General features: G+C 49.2%; 3 protein-coding genes across 3 annotated transcripts; 2 read left to right on the top strand and 1 right to left on the bottom strand.

Annotated features, from left to right (window-relative positions):
- Positions 1–237: 237 nt before the first annotated feature.
- On the top strand, positions 238–5,246 carry LOC120669929 (DCN1-like protein 2). Its single transcript, XM_039949836.1, has 11 exons — positions 238–414; positions 675–736; positions 1,457–1,590; positions 1,807–1,865; positions 3,060–3,083; positions 3,519–3,601; positions 3,704–3,768; positions 3,976–4,025; positions 4,177–4,278; positions 4,373–4,432; positions 4,803–5,246. The coding sequence occupies exons 1-11, from the start codon at positions 412–414 to the stop codon at positions 4,911–4,913; spliced, it is 753 nt and encodes a 250-aa protein (XP_039805770.1). The 5' UTR covers positions 238–411; the 3' UTR covers positions 4,914–5,246.
- A 3,823-nt stretch (positions 5,247–9,069) lies between these two features.
- On the top strand, positions 9,070–11,143 carry LOC120670098 (RING-H2 finger protein ATL46-like). Its single transcript, XM_039950090.1, has 2 exons — positions 9,070–10,766; positions 10,856–11,143. Exon 1 carries the CDS (start codon positions 9,436–9,438, stop codon positions 10,714–10,716), a length of 1,281 nt encoding a protein of 426 aa, XP_039806024.1. The 5' UTR covers positions 9,070–9,435; the 3' UTR covers positions 10,717–10,766; positions 10,856–11,143.
- A 4,155-nt stretch (positions 11,144–15,298) lies between these two features.
- LOC120671433 lies at positions 15,299–16,344 on the bottom strand. Its single transcript, XM_039951761.1, has one exon. The coding sequence runs from the start codon at positions 16,244–16,246 to the stop codon at positions 15,650–15,652; it is 597 nt and encodes a 198-aa protein (XP_039807695.1). The 5' UTR covers positions 16,247–16,344; the 3' UTR covers positions 15,299–15,649.
- Between the last annotated feature and the right edge of the window lie 6,285 nt (positions 16,345–22,629).

Consider the following 22,629-nt stretch of genomic DNA (forward strand, 5'->3'; position numbering starts at 1 on the left):
CGAGGGAAAGTAATATTATTGATAAATCTTTATAGAAAGATAAAGTTTTACTATTTTTCTATGAAATGAATAACCTGTGATGCATTAGATCAACCGTTGAAGGTTAGCTGACCACGAATCTGACGGCGCATCCGAAATGCTCGAGAATCGAGAAGGGCTAGTGACTATTCCTCGCCGGGAGGGCATTTCGGTCATTCCGCTCCTCGGCTCGGGCCGGGTCTTCGCCTGCGCACACACGCCACGCTGGATTAGAGTCAGCACTCGGCATTCATCCACAGAGGAATAAAAAGGAGGCAGCGAGAGAGCACTAGAGGCCAACAGCTCGAGCTTCTCCGCGAACCCCACCCCTAGCGCCGCCCCTTCCCTTCCCCGGGCGCCCTCCCCGGCATCCTCCCCGCTCTCCGATCCAAGATGGTGAGTCTCTGGTCTGTACCGCCTGCCCCTGTTCCGCTCGTGCTATTCACCCCGATCTCCTCCTCACTTTTTTTGTGTGAGATTTTTCGGTATCTGAATCGGCCTGTGCGGGAATCGCCGCCGCCGATGTTCTCCTATCGCTTCACGGTTCCGATTCGTGGGTTAACTCGTCTAGTGAGATGTGTGAACTCTTGGAATCTGACCCTTTTTTTTCAAATGATAATATTGCTGATTCGGTGCTATGCGCGCGCGCTGTGCAGTATAAGCTGGGGAGAGGAAACCGCGACAAGGTGCAGCAGTTCATGGCCATAACCGGCGCCAGGTTCGGTTGTTTAATTGCTGTTGAATTTGATTTTACCGGTGGACCCTAGGGTATGGAATTATTGTGGTCATTGGCAAGGTAGCTACCATATTAGGTGGTTCAGTGGTTGATTGGTTGGTCTAAATCTTAAATGAGATTGTGCATCATAATGTTCAAATTGCAATAAATTTGCTGCCGATCCATGCATGATGCGCATTTTCTGGTCTAAGATGCAATTTAGTTCCTGCCGTAATATATATGTTAAAAATAATGTAGCTGTTCTGGCCATCCAACTTGCATCTAGTACTCATATAGAAACCCAAGTTGTTGCTGTCTATGCAAGTATGCATTTCTGCGTTTTGTCTCATCTCTTGTAGGCATATACTTGCATGCCAATCGTACTAGCTTTGAAGTGCAAATGTCAAATGTATTTGGTGCCTTCGCATCTTATTTTTTAACAAATATTTATTTATTTTGGCACTATAACATCAATTATTGTGGTTGCTTACAATTTATAGATCTAGTTGACTAGATGAATTTTGATGCTGGCAATTTATAGAAAACCTCAATTTCGGTGCATAAGACCTATTGATCTGGAATGTTAAAATACATGGGGGTTCCAATGACTCAAGTTATTTAAAACATCATTTGAGAATTAAAAATGTAATGATGTATTCAACAAATGGAGTTAGTAGTCCATTTATCACAATGTTAGTAAGCAATTTTCATCACCTGATGCAGTGAGAAGGTTGCCCTTCAGGCACTGAAAGCTAGTGATTGGCACTTGGAAGGAGCTTTTGACTTCTTCTATAGCCAACCTCAGATTTCTGCTGTCAATACTCGGCATCTTGAAGACATTTTCAATAGATACAAAGGTATCAATTTCCATTGGCTTAGATAAGCTTCAAATTTAATTCCCTTAGTAACATACTGATACGTTTCCATGTTCCCACACTGTTGTGTAGGATGCAATACTATAGGGTCCATGACAAATACATTAACCTTTTTTTGTTTCTTCGAGGAAGGTTCTCTTGCCTGTTCCGATTTTTTTTTTAATTAGGATCTCATGATGTATTTTGGTTTTGTTCCAGAACCTGATGCTGATATGATCATGGTGGAGGGAGTATCTCAGCTTTGCAATGATCTGCAGGTAAGGAGCAGCTATCGCCATCTGTAAATATACGTTCACTATTTACTCACTTGATTTTCGCCCGTACACATATGTACTGCTTACTCTATTTTGTTGCAAATAGAAAAGAAAATTAGGACATTGACATGGTCTATGAGGTAGCATTTTGACCTTTAATTGATATATTAAATGTTTTCAGAATTAAAAACAAAATACAACAACAACATAGCCTTTTTTCCCAAGCAAGTTGGGGTAGGATAGAGATGAACAACAACAACAACAACAACAACAACAACAACAACATAGCCTTTTTTCCCAAGCAAGTTGGGGGTAGGCTAGAGATGAAACCCGAAAGAAATAAGTTCAAGGTTCAGGCACATTGATAGCTAGTCTCCAAGCGCTCCTATCCAAAGCTATCTCTTTAGAGATATTCCAATCCTTAAGGTCTCTCTTAACCGACTCATCCCACGTCAGTTTAGGTCTACCTCTACCCCTCTTTACATTATCGACCCGCTCAAGAACCCCATTAAATTAAAAAAAACAAAATACTTTCTTGTGGCCAATCTATTATGAATTAAAAACAAAATACTATTATGAAACTATACCCATGATTGATTCAACAATATCAATTTCTTGTGGCCAATCTACATACTTTTGCTATGTATTGATACACAAGCTAGGAGTTTTTTTATTAGCATGGACCTGAGGCAGCATATTTATAATTTATATACACAATCGGATGGAGGAGGGGCTACTTATTTAGCAATTTAGCATACATTTATGCATCTGACATCGGTCTTGATTTTTTGTTTCAATTGTTGTAATTTATTTGAATGCTGCGGAAGAAATAGATCTTTCTGGCATAGTATTGTTTTCTTTGGCACTAGGGCTCAGATTTTATCAAATTTAGAATAGACTGGCCTTTAGAGTTTGTATATGTTGGGTTATTGGGTCATCACTTTGTGCTTATCTCTGGCAAATGATCTTGACTGGATTATAGGTTTGTGATTTTTTAGTTTGGAACTGCCATTTACTACTATCTATATGTCATGAGGGTTAAAAAAAAACAAATTGCTGTTATACGGGTTGCCATATATTCTGTCTCAGGGAAAGGGCTTGCAAAATATGCCTTCTATATAGTAGCCGTACATTACCTATTATTCGGACCAACTTTCTATATATTTCTGATGAATGTGTTTCATTTTTATTTCACAGGTGGAGCCTCAGGATATTGTCATGGTATGTGCTTAGCTTCTTCTGAACTGACCTGTTATGTTTTTACTAAGTTTGATTGCGAATTAGTCTGTGGCAGATATAGTCATATGAACTGGTCTACTGGAGTTGGTTTTACTTATGTTGGATACTTGGATGTAGTGTTTGCTCACAAAAATAAGTTTACAATGATATGCTTATTCTATCTGTGGGAACCGTGTGATAGCTTGGTTGGTAGAGCTCCAGTTGAGAGGCTGCCCATCCAGGTTCAAGCCTGGGTGCTCGCAGGTCATGTGAATACCTATCAAATGGGTTTGGTACTCCCCTCTCTTAAGGCAGAAGCCAAGGGGACAGTTTTCTCCCTGGTCTAGTCTTTTAATGCTTATTCTTTCTATTTAATTCGACACTGCCACCTTTGATCATTATTGCTCTTAGCCATATAGTCCTGTGTGGTGTGAACAGCTTGTCATATCATGGCACATGAAAGCCGCCACAATGTGTGAATTTACTCGCCAGGAATTCATTGGTGGACTGCAGTCTATTGGGTTAGTGCTGCTTGCAATTGCAATATTCCAATATGAAGTTGATCCATACCCTCAATCGACCATTCATATGGTTCTTTTAGTAAGTCTACTTGTTATTTGCAGGGTAGATTCAATCGAGAAATTTCGTGCAAAGTTACCATCATTACGAGCTGAGCTAAAAGATGATAGTGAGTTTCCTTTCCTAAAAGCTAAACTTGATAATGTTTTACTTAGGAGTTTGATGTGGCCTCTTAGTTCAGAAAGTTATTCTGCAATGCATAGAAAGTCTGCATCACGGCAAAGGGTTTCCTTTTCTTTAGAATTAATGTGTGGAATGAAATGATTTCTTTTTCTTTTCCATATCCAACTGGTGTGTTTACACTTTTCTGACCCAGATAAGTTCCGTGAGATATACAACTTCGCGTTCACTTGGGCAAGAGAAAAGGTTAGCCTTAACCGCAGAATATTTCTTGCAGCTTTCACAGTGACTATTTGTATCTGTTGGTCATTGGCAAATTTTTCATCATTCATAAAACAGTATACATATACTGATATTTTCTATGAAGCTTTATGTAGCATATTCCTTTATTTGGCAGGGTCAAAAGTCTCTCTCACTGGAGACTGCTATTGGGATGTGGCAGTTGCTATTTGCTGAAAGGAACTGGCCTCTTCTGGATCATTGGTGCCAATTTTTACAGGTATAACTGAAGTTAGGCAGTTCCACTAATTTCATTCTCAAATTTAATGGCATCCGGCATTACTGTTGCTCATCTTGGGCTCTTCAAATTTCAGGTCAGGCACAATAAAGCCATATCTAGAGACACCTGGGCGCAGCTGCTGGAATTTGTAAAGGTACTTCTGTCCATTTTACCTCCCTTTCCATTTATCTGTTGTGGCTTGTGGTTATCATAGATGCCCACTGTGATTACAAGTATAGTGCATTTAGATAGTTGTGATGCCACAATCTAGCAGATAAACTTGATTGAGAAGTAATCAATACAATTCATGTGGTTAGCTGATGTCCTTGACTGTAGTTGCTATGTAGTTTTGCAATCTGCATTTCTGATGTCTTAACTAGCTAAGCTTTGAGCTACTAATAAATCGCTCAGAAGCAACCTGAAGTCTTGTTCTGCATCATTATATCTCCTTTTAAGTTCAAGGGAGTGTCCATGATTTTCTTGCTTTTTATTTATGCAAATTATTAATTTTTGTTTTGTTGCAGTCGATTGATCCACAGCTATCCAACTATGACGACGAAGGTGCTTGGCCCTACCTCATAGATGAATTTGTGGAATACCTGACTGACAATGGGTTGGTTCAGCGCACGAAATGAACTGCAATGGGGAGGATTCGCCCCTCACCGAACAAACGGTTGGGCTGTACAAACACGATTCATCTTGGTGTATACGGTGCCCAGGACCCGATGTTGGCACTCCTGCTCAATCCACTCGCCAAACTGTTGGCCTATCATTGCATGACAGAATTTGCTGATAAACGCGGAGAAAACGCAACCTAAGCCTGGGAAGTGGTGGTCCCGAGCCTGCCATCGTGAACTACTCCAAAATGCACTGGGGAGTTTGGGACTCTGGTTAACGTACGAGTTGTTTCGGATGTATCACTGTCACTTGCTACTATATTTCTATTATCCCTCATCCTGTCCTGTGTATTCTCTGGTGTCGGTGCAATCTTGCGGAACTGTTTGTCTCGTCCTTGCGTGTCGTTTGGCGTATGCGTGCGCGAACCCAGCCGCCCGATGGCGTTTTGCTTGCTCTTAGTTTTAACTGGGCATCACATGGCGTATTGGCGTGGCCGATGGACGGCTTGGCCGCGGCCGGGCCTTGTCCGTGCCACCACTAGTCGGTGAGATTCGAAGGACACTCACCTTTTCGTTGCACACTGACCTGCCGGCTGCCGCCGACCTGCGTTTTATCTTTAGCTCTGTCCTGGACGCAGACATCTCGATTCTCGAATTCACGTACAACAGTTTAAGGCTGTTTTTAGTTCGTGAAAAAATTTGGATTTTAAGTATTGTAGTACTTTTATTGTTATTTGACAATTAATGTATAATCATGAACTAATTAAATTTAAAAGGTTTGTTTCGTGTCAATCAGTTGAATTGTGTAATTAGTTATTTTTTCAACTACATTTAATACTTCATGCATGTGTCCGAAGATTCGATGTGATGGATACTGTAGAAAAAAATTTGGAAACTAAACAGGGTCTAACTTGCTTACATGCATCAATGAATTTGGTCATTTTGTTAGATGGCGCTGTACAATTCGTGAAAAGCATCCAAGAAGAACATCAGTTGAGCTTGAAGTGACGGTTTCGGTCAAAATACAGCTGTGGCCCAAATGATAGTATGCACCAACCCTTTTCTTTAATTAAGGACAGGAGCACTATCATATCATATAAGAAGAAGAAGAAGAAGCATTCGTACATAACGCGCTGAAGCATACACACCACACAAACAAATGCACATAACACAACGCTACACCACCACCACCTGGGAGAGGAGCTGAAAGCAAGCCGTCGAGCTGCGCCGTCGTCATTAACGCTGTGCCACACCAAAAACTGTGGCCCGCTGCAAGCCCAAGCAACTATCTGAACTCCTCCACCACGGGACTATCTTCCTCAAGCTGCACACCCACGATCGTTGATCTCCCTGCCCCAGCGATGCGTTAGCGAAGAAATCCCGTCACGGCACTATTGAAACTCACTGATCCGGGCCACTCTGCGTGGGGGTCTCGCCTCTCCCACCGCCTCACACTCCTCTGCCAAAGAACTCAGATATCTGAAACCGCTTAGAGAGCATCACTTCCGCCTAGCCGTCACCGAGATCACCACTGCACCATGCATGTCAACTCAAGACCTCCAGCACCCATGGGCCCTCTGCACCTTGCCGCCAACACATTGACCTTGCGCACCACCACTGCCGCTGCGCACGGGCCATCCAACCCCCCGCGCTACCACAAGCCGAGGCGAGTCTCCATAAGCGGCGCCTCCAATGAGGGTGCGACGCTGGTGGCGCTGCCGTCGCTCGTCCAGCAATGGACCGGGTTTTCACCCCAAAACCTCAGGCCTCAGGACACGGTGCCACATAGTGGTGCCCCCAACGGGGGAACGACACCCCAAGGATGCCGCCACCACTACAACCGACAAGAGTGCCGGTGAAAACTTTCGCCTAGACAACACCGTACCTTACGCACGCCCTCAGACAAGCAGTAGCAAACATTGTCCTCGCCGCCTCCGCATCTCCTCTGCCGGAAGGTGGCTCGGTGCATCCCAACAATGCCGCCACGGCACCACAAGGACATACCTGTGCTGGAACCAAGGAGCGCCCAGCGCCAGCCACCCGGCCCCGCCACCGAAGCAGCGCCGAAACCGCACAGCCGTCGAAGAGAAGAGACGAGGAGCACCACCATCTCACCTCCGCCCCCACTGCCCGCACACAGATGTCCGCCGGCACCACCTCCCGACCACCATGGCCAAGAACGGCCAGCCACTCAGGCGCTTCCCGCACAGGACCTCCCGCATCGTAAAACCACCGCGCCCTGCACCTCGCAGGCCGCCACCGCCGCCGCCGCCGCCGTCCCTGCGCAGGGCCGAGCTGGTGCGCCCCCGGCCCCTGTGCTGACCGCCGTCTTCAGCCTGCACCGGCCTCAGGCCCCACCAACGCCGCCGCGACGGCCGCCTCCACCGCCGCCAGCACTGCTCGCGTCGGCCGAAGCCGCCGTCTTCAAGCGCCCTCCGCCACCGCCGGACCCCGACACCGCGCCCCGCCACACAAACGCGCGTCCCCACCGCGCAGCCACCAGATCCGATCGGAGCAACGCCGGATCTGGGGGCTCCAACCTCCACCGCCGCTAGCTCGCCGCGCCGACGAGGAAAACTCCGGGGGTGCCGAGTGGCCGCGCCCACCCGAGCCTCCGGAGGAAAAGGGGAAGGGCCCCGCCGCCGCCTTCTCCGCAGGCCGCGCGAGTTGCCGGTGGCCTACTCGGGCGGTGGCGTGGCGGGAGGAGGCACAGGAGGGTTGGCGGCAGCTAGGGTTCGGGGCCGCTCGGTCGCCCGCGCGGGAGCGACCCGAGCGGAGAAGAAAGGCGGGTCCTACCCTACCGGCAGCCATTACCAAGTACCAACCCATCTCTATTATTATATAAAAAAACATCGCTATGGATAGATAGGCTTTTGCAGATGGCTGCCCTCGACACGTAGGTTACTGCTTTCAGCCTTTCAGGAATTACCGGTGAAATTCAGGTCTGCTTTCTATGTGTTGATGTACAGTGGAAAAGGCCCAGCCCCTCTATTGAGACTTTCAGTAAAAGCAGGCTTTTTGAAAGGCATGGTCTGCTGCTTCGATTTGGTTGGTCCAAGTTACGTCTTCCTGCGGCACAGTGGACTGAGCCAGTCAACCCGTTTCCGTAATGCTCGAACAGGGCTTTGCCAATGCCAAACATCTATGCTCTCCTCTAACCCCATGCGCCATCGTCTAATTGTGCTCCAGGTAGCGGTACTGGAATTTATCAGCGAGCAATTTTAATGTTCAAACTTTAAGTCCTTGCAAACATAATGAGTGCCAGAGGAGAAGCTAAATTCATGTCTCAACTCTCAAACTTGTACATTTGTAAGTAAAACAGCATGCGCAGCCACGACCATGAGGAACCACCCGTATCTTCTTTGTAACCAATGTATCACTCAACTTTCCATATTTGGAAAAGTTATCTAGATGACGTTTTGCTGCTGTCCATAAAATACTTAAATTTTGAAATACTAAAATACTTCTCGTCGTATTCTTCCTTCGTCTTCTTCCTCCTGACACCTCTTGCTCTCACAAGCATCTCCTAATTTCTAACTTTGGCAACTTCTGGGCTGTCATACTCGCCCATCCTAAGCCAAGCCACCAGCACTGCATTGTTCGGGGTGATTACCTCGTACCTTGCCATGCTCTCCCTATCTCCGCCATTTTTTTGGGGGGGGGGGGGGGAGGGGGTGGAGGGACACCTTCGTCCTCTCAGTACATCCATAGTGAAATAAAAATATAGAAGAAGCTCCATGGATCTGGCGGTGATAGAAGGGGCTAGAGTCCGTCTAGATACACCGCTTACTCCATTGACATCCCTCCAAAATCAAGGAGATGCCCAGATGGGAACTAACCCCGAGTTCATAACCATGCTGAAATGTTCACATTGCTCACTAAAATAACCACTTTTTACTAACCCATCGCTAGAGTTAAGACTGTTATAGAGCGAACCGGCCCTCCAAAGGTCGAAAAAACCCCTATGGCAGGCCGGCCATCGCGGTCACACGGGCCCGTGCTCCTTGCTAGTAGCCTCTCGCTCTGGCGGGCCTGACCTCTCGCCTCGCGTCCGCGAGCGAGGCCACGCGGCTCTGCGAACGGGGCGAGAGCCCTCGCGGCCGAGGGCCGAAAGCGACGCGCACAGCCGCCGCTCGCACGCCCCGCAAAAACGCCCAGACCCAGAAGCCACCGAGCCGCCACCGCACCATTCCTTCCGGCTGCCGTCGCTTTCGCCGCCCCAGCTCGTGCGCTCCCCACCCGGGCTCGCTCGCCTCTCGCGACAGCGGCCGAACCCTCCACCCGATTCCTTACCCCCCTCCGCTGCTTCGCCCGCCCGCCCGCCTCCAGCCGAGAGCTCCCGTCCCGAGGGTTTCAGGCCGCTTGGCCCCTAGCGCCCCGTCGTCTTCCCGGGCCGCCGCTTTTAGGTGCGACCTCCGCATCTCGTCCAGACGGAGGCGGGGTGGATCGCTGGGTTTTCCTTCCCTCGGAGATCGCATCTCTGGCCCGCGGGATCCGATGAGATGCGGGAGCGGCCTCGCGCTCCGAGCTCCTAGCAGGCATGGCTGAAGCGGCGGCGGCGGCGGCGTCCTCGTCCTCGCCCGGATCCTCCGCCCCGCGCCGCCTCCATGGCGCCGGCGTCGTCAGGGACGCGCTCCCGTACGGTGGCCTCGCCGCCCCGCCCCCGCCGCCGCTGCCGTTGCAGCAGCAGCTGCCGCCGCCGGTGGCGCAGCAGGCGCAGGCCGCGGGTGGCGGAGGCGGAGGCGGGGGCGGAGGGAAGATTAGCCCCGCGGTGCTCTTCATCATCGTGATTCTCGCCGTGGTGTTCTTCATCTCCGGCCTGCTCCACCTCCTCGTGCGCGTCCTCACGAAGAAGCAGCACCGCCGCGGCGGCGGCCGAGGCGGCCCCGCGTCGGCGTCGGCGGCGGCGCGGGGGGATGCCGGCGGTGCGGACGCGGCGCTGCAGCGGCAGCTGCAGCAGCTGTTCCACCTCCACGACTCCGGGCTGGACCAGGCCTTCATCGACGCGCTGCCCGTCTTCGCCTACCAGGAGATCGTCGTGGGCGGCGGCGGCGACGGCGACAAGGAGCCGTTCGACTGCGCGGTGTGCCTGTGCGAGTTCGACGCCGAGGACCGGCTCCGACTGCTGCCGCTGTGCGGGCACGCCTTCCACCTCAACTGCATCGACACCTGGCTGCTCTCCAACTCCACCTGCCCGCTCTGCCGCGGGGTGCTCTTCGCCCCGGGGCTCATGGGCGACGACAACCCCATGTTCGATTTCGAGGAGAGGCTCGAGGAAGGGAGGCTGTCGGAGGATTGCGACGACGGGTTTGGATTGCCTGGGCAGAAGGCTTCAGGGTTAGCACAGACACCGGCGGCTGAGAAGAGGGTGTTCCCCGTGAGGCTGGGGAAGTTCAAGAATGTCGGAACACAGGGTGCGGTGCAAGGTGGCAATGCCAATGCCAATCCCAGTGTGTTGAGTAGGGATCAAGGGGAGAGCAGCAGCAGCAGCCTCGATGGAAGGAGATGCTTCTCCATGGGCACCTATCAGTATGTTCTTGGCACTTCTGAGCTCCGGGTTGCTCTCCAGCCTGGCCGGGTTAGGAACGGCGCTGGTGGCGCAATGAGGGGAAGACCTGCTGGTTTAAGTTCGATCAATGCTGATATTATGGAGGGGAAGAAGATCTGCGCGAGGAACAAAGGGGAAAGTTTCTCCGTGTCGAAGATTTGGCAATGGTCTAATCTGAAGGGCAAGCTACCTGCTGGTTCAGATGAATGTTCGGATGCCGGGAGCCTTCCATGGATGAAGAGAGGAGGTGCCGCGGATACATCAAACATATAACTCTGTACTGGTGTACTTTGATAGTAGCTAATGTTTCTTTTTAGTAGTGTTGCTCACTTTATTCTTCTTATTTCTTTCGGGTTTCATCTCTAGTCTACCCCAACTTGTTTGGGAAAAAAGTCTATGTTGTTGTTTGTTGTGCTCACTTTATTCCTCACCTGTAGTCATTTTGATTGGAGTGTCAATCTCATTGGGGGCTTAACTTTTGGTAGTCATGCCAGCATAGTGTGTTGCACCATGCAGATTGTGATGATTTAGAATCCTGTTATTCTGGTCTGCCTTATATTTTGTGTTAGTCTGATGTGCTGATCTACAATTTATGTTTCTGCAATTTCTTTTGTGCTGCTCAGAGTATAATTGACATTGACCTGTACCTTCTCCAGTCTAGACATTCGTTGACCAGAATACATGGGAAGACATATATTAATATTATAAGCTAGTATTACATGCCATCATTAACTGTTCATGCACTATTAGAAGGATTTGGCTTCTTTGACTTATCTCTGGCAATCCAGTTCTACATCCTCATACTTGGATGCAATTGGCAAATCTGTTATTTTCCCTTGGTAAATATTTACTGCCTCTAAAATATGTTTCGACCACTGAGACCAAGGTTCTGTATTCACCTTATTTTCTCTTAAAATATTTGTTTTGCCTTATATGGTAATAGAGGATATTTCAAATATTGGAATTTTTTTACCCATTTTCAGCCACGGATGCTCTAGTGAAGTCACTGCTGCCCACTTCAGGGTCCTGAATTCCTTTGTATTTTGTGAGTATTTGAAGAGTCTTGCCTTTGTTTAGCTTTGAGGCTCAGGTAGGAGCATCGTAAATTTTGAATTCATGCAGCTAGGCCATTGATTCATGATATTCCCGCCTTCACCCTTCTGTGGAGCATAGTGATTGATATGTACAGGAAATTCTAATGATTGAGTCTGCACTCTCTGATTAGCATATTCTTTTGCTTTTAGCCTGTCAGTCATCTTGAAGACTACTGTGTGAATTTTAGACCCTCTCTTTAAGAATCTCTTTACTCAGCCTGAAGTCTCTGGGCAGCCTGAAGCCCATAATGCTCAAAGTATACATTCAGTATTTCTTTATGTCTATTATATTTACAGATGACACCTATCTGTCTATATTCTTACCATTTTAATTTAGTATATCTGTGTTTCAATGGTGCTTTAATTTCTTTGTTTCTCACTTCCAGTTTGTAGGATGAACTTCATCATTTGATTCCTAATCTATCAAATTTAAGATCAAGAGTTGTTGAGATGTCAGCTGGCAAGTTGGTAAAGTGGAGCCAATACCTTTTGTGCTGGTGCTCCATCTACATGGAAGGGGTGACCATTTGGTCTCTGTCAGCTCTCTTTTCTGCATCTATATGTAACAGAAAATCATATCCCTTCAGCTTAATGCTCCTCGTGGTGGTGGACTAGACGGTGACCAGGCTAAGTGGAACCAAGGAGTTTTCATAATACAGTATGCTGGTGAGATATAAAAAAGGACGGTGTTTAGTGAAGTGGAATTCAGTGTCATGTATTGTGTTCACTCATCTTTTGGCCAGTTTTGAATCAGAAAGCAGTGTGAAGTGCCCGCACCAAATGACTCCACTAAATCAGATGAGCAGGTATCATGTGCCGTCTGCTATATATCTGGGGTTTTGCACCGGGATCTGACCCGAAATGTGAATCAACACATGCTCAGAGTTCTCGCTCTTCTAATCCACGTTCACTTGTTAATTCAGTAGTTACTGTTAATAACCAGATCTGAATCCGGAAATAACTATTGTTTGTTTCTGATATCTGAAACTGTTGCTTCGTGATTGTCCTTCCAGATCTCCATTTCCATGGTCATGTCAATTGACAAGTCTCAAAGATTCGTTCCATTTCAAATGTTTTGCAGGCCTGAGGTCCCACAAGGCCGTGAGTCATTCAGGTCCATGTCCTGCCGTTGGTCACAAGCTGGTGCTGGTCACAAGCTCACAGATACTGTTCTCGACGTGAAACTTTGGTGGGCACAGGTTATCCAGGGCTCCAGGCTTTCAGCGCTACGACCACACAGACCACTGTTCCTTCTCGGACGCAGATGCAGATGCAGCTGTTCATGAGTAAAGGCAGGCTTGGGCATGATTGAAACGGACAAGAGCATCTGACAAAACTGGAGGCTCGCGACGACGCCACTGCCTACTTGTGTTGTCAATTGTCGTGATTATTGTCGTATATGTTTATTTTTTCAAAAGGTTTCGAGTTTTGACTCGGCAGCTTTCGCTTTGTTTAGAGCTGTCAGAAGGTCAACGTGACCATTCGACTTGTTTCGATCTCAGTGCTGTCAGTATCAGTAATGTGATGTTAACGGTACTGTTAATCGCTGGCACGTTTGGCAGCACCTCAGGGTTTTGGCTGGCATTGCAATTCATCAACTTTGGGACCGAGAGCAAATTGGCTGATTGTTCGTTCACACTTCGCCGTGCGTTTGGGCCCGGGGCCTCACAAATTATTCAGTCAAGAAAAAAAAACTTACAGGGTACATGCAATGGTACCTCGAGTAGTCCGTGTCAACATTCTTGCAACATTATTTTGGTAAGGCCTTGTTTAGTTGCGAATTTTTTTTAGTTTGATACTATAGCACTTTCGTTGTTATTTGGTAATTAATATCTAATTATGGACTAATTAGACTTTAAAGATTTATCTCATCATTTATAGTTAAATTATGTAATTAGTTATTTTTTAACTATATTTAATACTTCATATGTTCGAAGATTTAATGTGATGGATATTGTTGGAATATTTTTGAGAACTAAACATAACCTAACGTCTTCAGCTTAAAACGTCAACGTATTCAGCAAGCGGAGCACATCACGTGTAGCAGTCTGTGGCGTACTGGCGTGCATCCGAGCACCAAGATGAAGCAAGGGGACGATTGGTCCAGTGTTAACATCAGGAGCCGGAATATTACCCGATATCCGATTCGATTCCTCAGCTCAGTTGCGTCGCTCCCTGAAATCGTCCTCCAATGATCGAACCATGCTTGCAAACTATCCAATGATCGAGCCATGCTTGCAAACTAGGAGTAGTGATCTGCAGAGTGTCGATAGCTGTAGACACGTCACCAGTTTGTTTCGTTCCGTCCGTGCTCGCTGACATGACGCTGAAAATGACGCCTGCATCCAGGGGCGGATACAGGGGGGCTAGGGGGCTCAAGCTCCCCTAATTATACGTAAAACTGTAGCAAGACCTTCAAATCACCATTAAATCTTCACACAAATCAACATCTCTATTGTTTCAGCCCCCCTCGCCTCCAATCCTGCATCCGCCACTGCCTGGATCATATATCGCGGTCGAAAATACTACGCAAATTAACAGTTAAACTAGAAAGCTGTGGCGGGGATCGCGCTGGCGGCCGCTGGACGTGGTGGCGCTGGCGCCGGAGACGAAGACGGCGGCCGCGGGTCTCGCCGTCAAAGCGCGCCAGCTTGGTGCCTTGGTTCTTTCACCTTGGACCGAAACTGAGCAGGAATTTCCCGCTGCCTGGCCGGCGGTGGATCGGCATCAGTTGCCCGGCATCGAGCAGAGGTCGGTCCTGGCGCATGATCGGATCGATCAAGACCAACCAGCAGGGCAACACGCATGTGTGCTGCTCGAGATACATTCCAGGGTGCGGCGGGGATTCTATTTATCGCGCGCGGGGTGGGAACCGTCGGGTCGCTGAAGCGGCCGGCGGCCCCTGTTCATCTTCTTCCTTGAGCAGGGGGTGGGGGGACGGCCGCCGGCGAGGGTTGCGAGCTAGAGAAGTGGGAGGGTTGGCCGTGGAGGAGTGGTAGGTGGGCGGAGCGGCCGCCGGCAAGGTCGCCGGTGGCCGGGTGATGGAGGGCGGCAGCGTCTTTTAGGTTCCGGATTGATGGGGCGGACCTAGAGGAGGGGTTCGGGGGCGGCGGCGGTCCGGCAGTGGTGGCGGGTTGGCCGGTGAAAGGTGAGGCGGCGCTCCCGGGCCGGATCCCCGGTGGGCGGTGCCGGCGGCGGGGGCGAGAAGAAGACGACGCGGCGGCGGCTGGACAGCGCGACAGCGAGCTCGGTTAGTGTTGGCGGCGGTGGAGGATGGCGGCGGAGACGCTGGGGGCGGTGCCGGAGCCGGGGAGGTGGGGGAAGGCGGGGGAAGAAAGGGCGGTTCTCGCGGAGGAAGAAGAGGGGCGCAGCTGCGATTAGATTCGTTCCAATCACAGCATGCGAGAATAGATGTCCACGGTGAGGGATCATGGGATCGTGCGCGACATGGGCGATGCGATCGCACGGAGGACGGTGTCGGCCAGGCCAATGCCCAGGTTCACGGTGTGGGGGTATCAGATATCAGATGCAGTCGTGGCACCGTCCAACGCCCCTGGTTGCAGCCTCCCTGCTTAACACAGCATAGAAAATGCACCGGAGTGTTGCATGAATTCGGTCAATTGTGGCATGTGGTTTAGAAAAGATTAAAAGGGCCTTTCGGATGGAGATGGGACCTAAGAGTTGCCGGTACAAGTCATACCAAGATAACATAGCTAACGCACTGCTGATGACATCTTGTACTGGAGGTATTTCAGCATGGATGAGCATAGAACATGATGCGCTGTGCTTGTCTCATCTCTTCCTCCAAGAACGAACAATTTCTATGGCTATATAGTGACAATTTTGGACAGTATAGAGTAGCAATCTATTTTACAAAAAAAATACAAGCAAAAAAAAAAGACAAGAAGAAGAAAAAATTAATAAGGACCTCCCTACCCTATGGACACCAAGCTTCGTCATCTCGTCGCAAGCAAAAAGCAAGAACAACCGGACGACCAAGAGGACGAAAGCAACGGCCTCCCCTCCCGGCCTTATCGCCCCCTACCGCCCCATTAATGATAATGGCACGCGGCCAAGGCCGACGGTTACGCCCGCCGGGCGCCGCGTCGACGTCAGCCCCTCGCCGCGGCCGGGGGCGTGCGCGGGGAGTGCGCCTGGTGGAGGAACAGCGGCGGCGCGTCGCGGCCGCCGAGGTCCATGGACGACCTGGCGGAGGCCGCCGGCGGCGGCGCGACGAAGCGCGCGGAGAAGTCGAGGTGCCCCGCGTAGTCGTCGTCGCCCTCGGGTCCGCCGCCGCCGTCGTCGAAGTTGAGCGCGTAGCTGAGCGGGTCGTAGTTGAGCTTCCCGCCGCCGGCGCCGGCCCCGTGGCGCGGGCCGCCGCGGCGGAGCCGGAGCCGGCGGATGAAGGTCTTCCACCGCGGGCCGGCCACCAGCTCCGACCACTCCCGCACCTTCATCAGCGCGTCCACCCCGCGCCGCCACCACCGGCGCCGGCCCGACGCCGCCCCAACGCGGTGCCACCACTCCTCGCTCGCCGGCTCCGCGCGGGGGCGCGCGCGCGGGGACGGGGACGGCGAGGAGGCCGCCGCCCACGGCGGCGCCCAGAAGCAGCCGCAGCAGCGGCGCCCGCGGGGGGAGAAGAAGGCGGCGTCCGCGTCGTCGGCGCCGCCGCCCGCCGCGACGGCGCCTCCCCCACCGGCGGCGTCCATGGCGATTAGGCTAGGCGCGGCGTGTGGTGTGTGTGGGGTTGGGAGGCGGGGGGCGCGTCGCGGCGCGGCGAGTGGCGCGCGGGTTTTATTGGGGAGGTGGTTTCCGGCGGGCGCGATTAAAACATAACCGCCGGGCCTCGCGATGCGCTCCCCGCCGACACGCGGGGCCCGTGGGAGCGGTGTTTTCCTCGGGTTCCTCTGCTTCTGTCATTTGGGGTATCTCCTTGTGGGGCCCACTTGGCAGTGCTCGGGTGGTGGGGTCAGCGGTCGGCCGGTCGCTACTCGCTACAGCGGGTGGGGTCGGTTGGCTCCAGACGGGGCGCCAGGTTGGCTCGACGGCGGCATCTTAGGACGACCGGACGGGCAAGAGATGCATGCCGCCATGGCCCTGCCGTCCCGATGGCCGATGGGTGTCTTGTGAGAAGGTTTTATACTGGACCCCGTCATCTTAAATGCCATGCAGCCATTGAATAAAAGTTGGGAAGACAATTCTTGTCGGAAAGATGCAACCAGAGGCCGGGAGTGCGAACGAGCTGTAGCTCGGTTGGCAACTCGCCAGGTGCGCAAGCTGGCTGGCCCGCGTTCGATTCCCATCGGGAGTGACGCCAGTGGCGCACTGGGAACAGTATTTCCATGGGTACTGTAGCATGCGTGCATGGGCTGTGTGCGTGTGTGGTATCGTGAGTGCTAATCTGCCGCGTTTCGAGACTATTCGGAAAGCCTCGTCTGCATTGAATCTGGTCAGTGTAAGCGTTCAAAATTTTACATGACTCACCAATGCTCTGAGTACTTTCAAAAAAAAAAGGCCGGGAATACGTTTTTGTAGGTTGTGGTGTTTTTGTTACCGAATGTCCGAATCCAAGTTGCTGTAATTCTGTAAAACTGTCACTGAAGCAAAGGGAGGTCGTGTCAGACGTCTGACGAACTAGAGCAGAAACGTGTGCGATTTCTTTCCTTGCTGATTGGGGAGACGATGGCTCGCATTGGACTGGAATCCACACGCACCCAAACAGCAGCACCTTTTCCATGAATGAAGATAACTATCATCTCCCATATTGGCTTTGCGCCTTTAAGTGCAACAACACGGGCCACATCTCGCTAACAGCCTTGTTATTCTAGTTGATCCATCTAGCAAGTGCTCGATCTTTGTTTAGTACGCGATAGAAAGAAAGAAAGATCATACTTCCTCTGTTTCAAAGTATGTATATCGTTTTTACTATATATTTAGGTATATCGTAAATCTATATGGGTAACAAAATCTATATATTTAAAAAAAAAGTCAAAACAACTTGTAGAATAGATGGACCCAAAATGTTCTGCATTATTTGGTTTTCTAGCGCTGCCTAGCGCTAGAAGAGAATCTCGCATGCATGGAATACTATATGAAGTTTATTTGCAAAACATTTTCAGTGATGAGTGTAATTTTTCGCGATAAATCTAATGATGGTAATTAATCGATGATTGGCTACAGTAATGTTACAGTAACAATCATCTAATCATGCGGTCAAAGACCTCATTAGATTCGTCTCGCCAAGTAGCGCAGGGTTGTGAAGTTAGTTTCGTAAACTGTCTTTATTTAATACTCATAATTAATGGTCAAAGTTAGCTACACTACCTAGCGCTACTAAACCAAACAAAGCCACTGTACTTTTTGGCTGGAGTGTACTGTACTTTGTTGACTAAGATCAATCGGTTTTTTAGTATGTTGATTGAGGTATATCATGGTCCTTTTACGTCCAATGATCACCACTGGTATCATGTTCTTTTGAATAATTGGCTATCAAAATTGAGACGGTCAGGACTCAGGCGCATGATTATTGACTGTGTGTTTAGTTCCCACCAACTCCTCCAATTTTTCAAATTTTCCATCACATCGAAATCACATCGAAATATTAAATATAGTAAATGACTCATGCATAGAGTACTAAATGTAGGTAAATAAAAAAATAATTGCATAATTTTGATGTACGTTGCGAGACGAATCTTTTGAGCCTAGTTAGCCTATGGTAGAACAATATTTACCACATACAAATGAAAAATACTATAGTGATTTTCACAAACACTTTTCGCATACTTTTTGCAACTAAACACAGTCATTGTTTCCTACTTTAACCGTGCTCTGCATTGAGTTGCGTGCATCGATCAACTCAATCAAAAGCTTGAGTATGAGTAATTCACTGTATATTATTCCAACACTATCTGGTTTTGGACTTATATAGCATGTACATAAACCTATAACACATACCGTTTGCAACTACTATCTAGTTCCCACGAAAATAAAATTATGTGAAAAAGCCTATAGCACACACTCCAACGAGTTCAGTTTCAGTCTATCTCTCTCTGTTTTCTTTTAGGGACAGCTCAGTCTCGATAGAGAAGCTAGTATACTTGACTCGCCGAGAAATGGTTCAAAGTGTATTGGACGCAAGTCGGTATCGCGGATTGCTTGTAAGCAATCGTGGTGGAATGGGTAGCGTCGGATGCCCTGGTTTGTGCGCGGCTATCTTTTTTGATACCTTGGAACATTCCATTTCCAACGATGCTTTCATTACCATCCCTTTCTGCAGTCAGGATCGGCCCAAGCCTGCTGGACTCTGGGATCTCAGCGCAGCAAAACTTATCTTCGAATTTTTCCCAGTATCGCCCCCAAGCCTGGATTATGATATCATCATCATAAGATCGACCCGCAAATTAAACCACATGACAGTAGTACATACGTGTACATGCATGTTGCTGAACAGTGATACAGCCGCTACCTCGTGATTTATATCTTCGCTCTGCATTTTTTTGTGGGGGGGGGGGGGTGTAATTTGAGTGTTTTCCGTTTTTTTGATAGGTTTCCTTCACGCTAAAACTTGCCTGGAAAGAAAGGGACGCTTTTGGGCCGCAAGAATCTTGTACGAAGGCCCTTTTCTTTTAGCGGTATACCCCCATTTGCAGGCCCTAACGTTGGGTCGTACCTTGGACGGCTTGAAATCTTGTGCTACGGGCCGGCCCACGGGTGCGTTCGGCTACTCATGGCGGCTTTTTTATTTTTATATTTTTTAAAAACGTTTTTTACATAAATATATTTTCGGTTTCACATTTTATAGTTTTATACCCCGCATGGCAAAGGGGTGGCAGGGATCTATATGTAAATAAATATAATTTTTTTTGCGCGGAGGCTCCTGGCGGGAGCATGCGGCCCCCCGTCGGGTGGCAGGCACCTGCCGCCCCGTGGAGGGGCGGCAGACAGCCCGCCCGCCCGGCAGAGGGGCGGCAGACTCCCCACATATAAAAGTCAAACTGCACCACCTCCAGCACCAAGTTCTGTTGTGCACGACACACCTTCCAATGTATTTGTTTGTACGAAACTAAGTATATTGTGTATGTAGTATGTCTAAATGTCTTGTTCAATTAGTTGACAGTGCGTATTTCTATAGAATTTGGCTGTAATGAATGAAACCTTCAATGTAATATCTTATGTGGTATCTTGTTTAACATTCAATTTAAATTTCGTTCATTGTATCAAATTGGTCAGCCCCAAATGCTTGGACACATGGTTTGTGACCACCTTTAGCACAAACACCAATTAAACAAATCAAACAATTTTGAACGCCAGTTCTACTTGACCGAGTCATGGAGCCACACGAGGTTCAAGGTTCAAAAAAAATATAATCATTGCAATCAAACATAGTAAACATATAAGTATTGCAATTAAAGGTAGAGGAGCCCTGCCGTCCCGTCACAATTTACTTCACAATCTAGACCGATCAACACCAAAACACCATATGATACACATCATGTCATTTCTTGGAGACCATAGTTCGGGGGGCCATGAAGTCATCTAGGTCGTCATCCCAGTTAACAGAACTTGGTGCTGGAGGTGGTGCAGTTTGACTTTTATATTTGGGGGGAGCCTGTCGCCCCCCTGCCGGGCAGGCGGGCTGCCTGCCGCCCCTCCACCGGGCGGCAAGTGCCTGCCGCCCGGCCGGGGGAGGCTCCGGCCAGGGGCCTCTGTGCAAAAAAAATTATATTTATTTACATATAGATCCCTGCCGCCCACCTGCCGAGCGGTAGGGGTATAAAACTGTAAAACATGAAACCGAAAATATATTTCTTTAAAAAACATTTTTGAAAAAATATAAAAATAAAAAAGCCGGGCTACTCATGCCAAAGGTGTTGGGCCGAACCTGCCGGCCTGTGCAAGCAGATGCACGGGAAGTTCGGGCAGGCCGACGAGGGTTTTTTTTTCTTTTTTATATTTAAAAAAATAAAAATTTCAAAAATATATGTCCGTTTTGCAATATTTCAAAAATACCCCTCGGTCGCCCCCCCATAGGGCGACAGGCCCAAAGTGTAATTTTTTTTCTTCAAATTCGCAACGAGGTCCCTGGAGAAAAAAAAGGGGGGTCTGTCGCCCCCTCAACGGGCGACAGGGTCCCCTCCAAGCCCTGGCCGCCATTCCCTTTGTCATTTGAGCCTAAAAATTCAAGAAAAAAGCTGGAGTGCTTGCCGTGTTGTCACATCTTTTTGAAATGGTGGAAGAGCACTACTATTGGGTCACGTATGTCTGGGCAAAGAATGTGATATTTGGGAAACCCGTGATCGCCGTGCTGAGTAGTGGCAACATGTGATCTCGTACTCGCAGCTAGATACACTATGATTCCTATTTTGAGCTATTCGAGCGTGTAGTCGTCATCATCGTCGGCAGGATCTCGGCCGCTAACTCCTACCGCACCTAACTTGTCCTTCATTAAATCACGGAAAAAATCGCAAGAACTTCCCTTATTTCAAGAGCATTATGGAACCCACAAACATAACAAGTTCACATCAATGATACCTATAGAAACAAATGACAAGTAAACTAGCACAATCATAAACATCAGATACAAATAAGCGGACCGCAGCTATCTCATTACAAATAAACATCAGAGATACAAACATCAGATATATCTAACCACCCCTAGGGCGTCGGACCTTCTTAGCCCTCTGCTAGGCACGGACATGGCCCTCGGAGTAGGTGAGAACATCCGGAGACCTCACCTGTCGCTCAGGACGCGCAAGGGGCTGCGGTGTCTGCTGCTGAGAGATCCCAAGTGGTGCTCCTCCTAGCTGTGAATACCCCAAGACATCGGGGTCACCTTGCGCGGCAGGCTCTTCTGGACTCAAGCTGTCAAAGTCGTCTAAGATGAAGGTCTCGTTATCTGGTCGAAAGGAGGAAGAAGAAGGTCCGGCGCCCGCATGGGGGTAGAATCCTAAGCAAAAAATGTGGATGTTAGCGTACGCTCGTATATTTTGTCATGACATGTAGAAACCGAAATACGAAACATAAACTAACCTATGTAGGCCGGTATCTGTGGCCCCGGTACCATCCCTGGATACGGTCCGCCAACTGGTGCTGTCCCTCTAAACATTCCAGTATGGCCGAACGCAGTAGCTGGATCGTATCCTGTATGTGATATTAGTAAATATGTAGGAACACTTGATGTAATTTTAAAGAGATATGTACGTTATCTGCACTTGGGAAGAAATGCGACGTCGGCCCGTGCACGGTCGACGGACACGGGAACGACGACGAGGCCTGAGACGACCCGTGGCTGTCTTCGTACTGCACACTGGCTTCCGAAGTTGTGCACTACCTGACGCAACTGATCACGCTGCCTCGACCATGCCTCTGTCTGCACAAACTGGATCATTGGGGATCCGGCACGTACCCTCGTCAAGTAAGTCGAGCAGTCCATCTCCATCATGTTGCAAAGGCGAAGCTGTATCAATTCAGTAAAGGTACAGTTATAAACACATGAATTATCTTATGAATATGATTATATATATATATATGCAAATATGATCAAGAGACTCGCCGCACCAGCTAGTGCCTCCACGTGGTGCCGGGCATAGCCATCCTGAGGCCTCGCCTGGTGTGGCTGCGGGTGAGTGTCAACAAAAAACCAGACGAGCCCGAGTCCGGGGTAAGTACCATGTGAGGTAAGCCCTAAAGGAGCTGTCTGTGTGTGGTCCTGTTGGATGGACCAAGTGCTCGTCTGCCTGTTCCCATTGGTCCACCCACGGCTGGATCTTGGTGAGCCAATCATCAGAGCACGGCAAGCCACTCCTTGACAACCTACAAAGTGGACCACGAAGAATCGTTAGATTCGACACGAATGTATGAGCCAAGTTCATTCATAATTACCTGTGGTCCTGGCGATTGACAAGCTCCAACGCGGTGTGCACCGGAAACTCCTGGCGCTGCCCAAACTGTCTCCTGACTCTCCAGGGGCAATATGCCTCAACCGCGATGTCATAAACCAGGACGGCGGTAGTAAGCCACAGGCTCGCATTCACGGAGCAGTGCGAAGACAGGCCTGCTGGTGCACGGGTAGCCACAGCCTCTGGGCTGTAAA

The sequence above is a fragment of the Panicum virgatum genome, chromosome 4N (genome assembly GCF_016808335.1).
Source record: "Panicum virgatum strain AP13 chromosome 4N, P.virgatum_v5, whole genome shotgun sequence".
Taxonomy (NCBI): Eukaryota; Viridiplantae; Streptophyta; class Magnoliopsida; order Poales; family Poaceae; genus Panicum; species Panicum virgatum.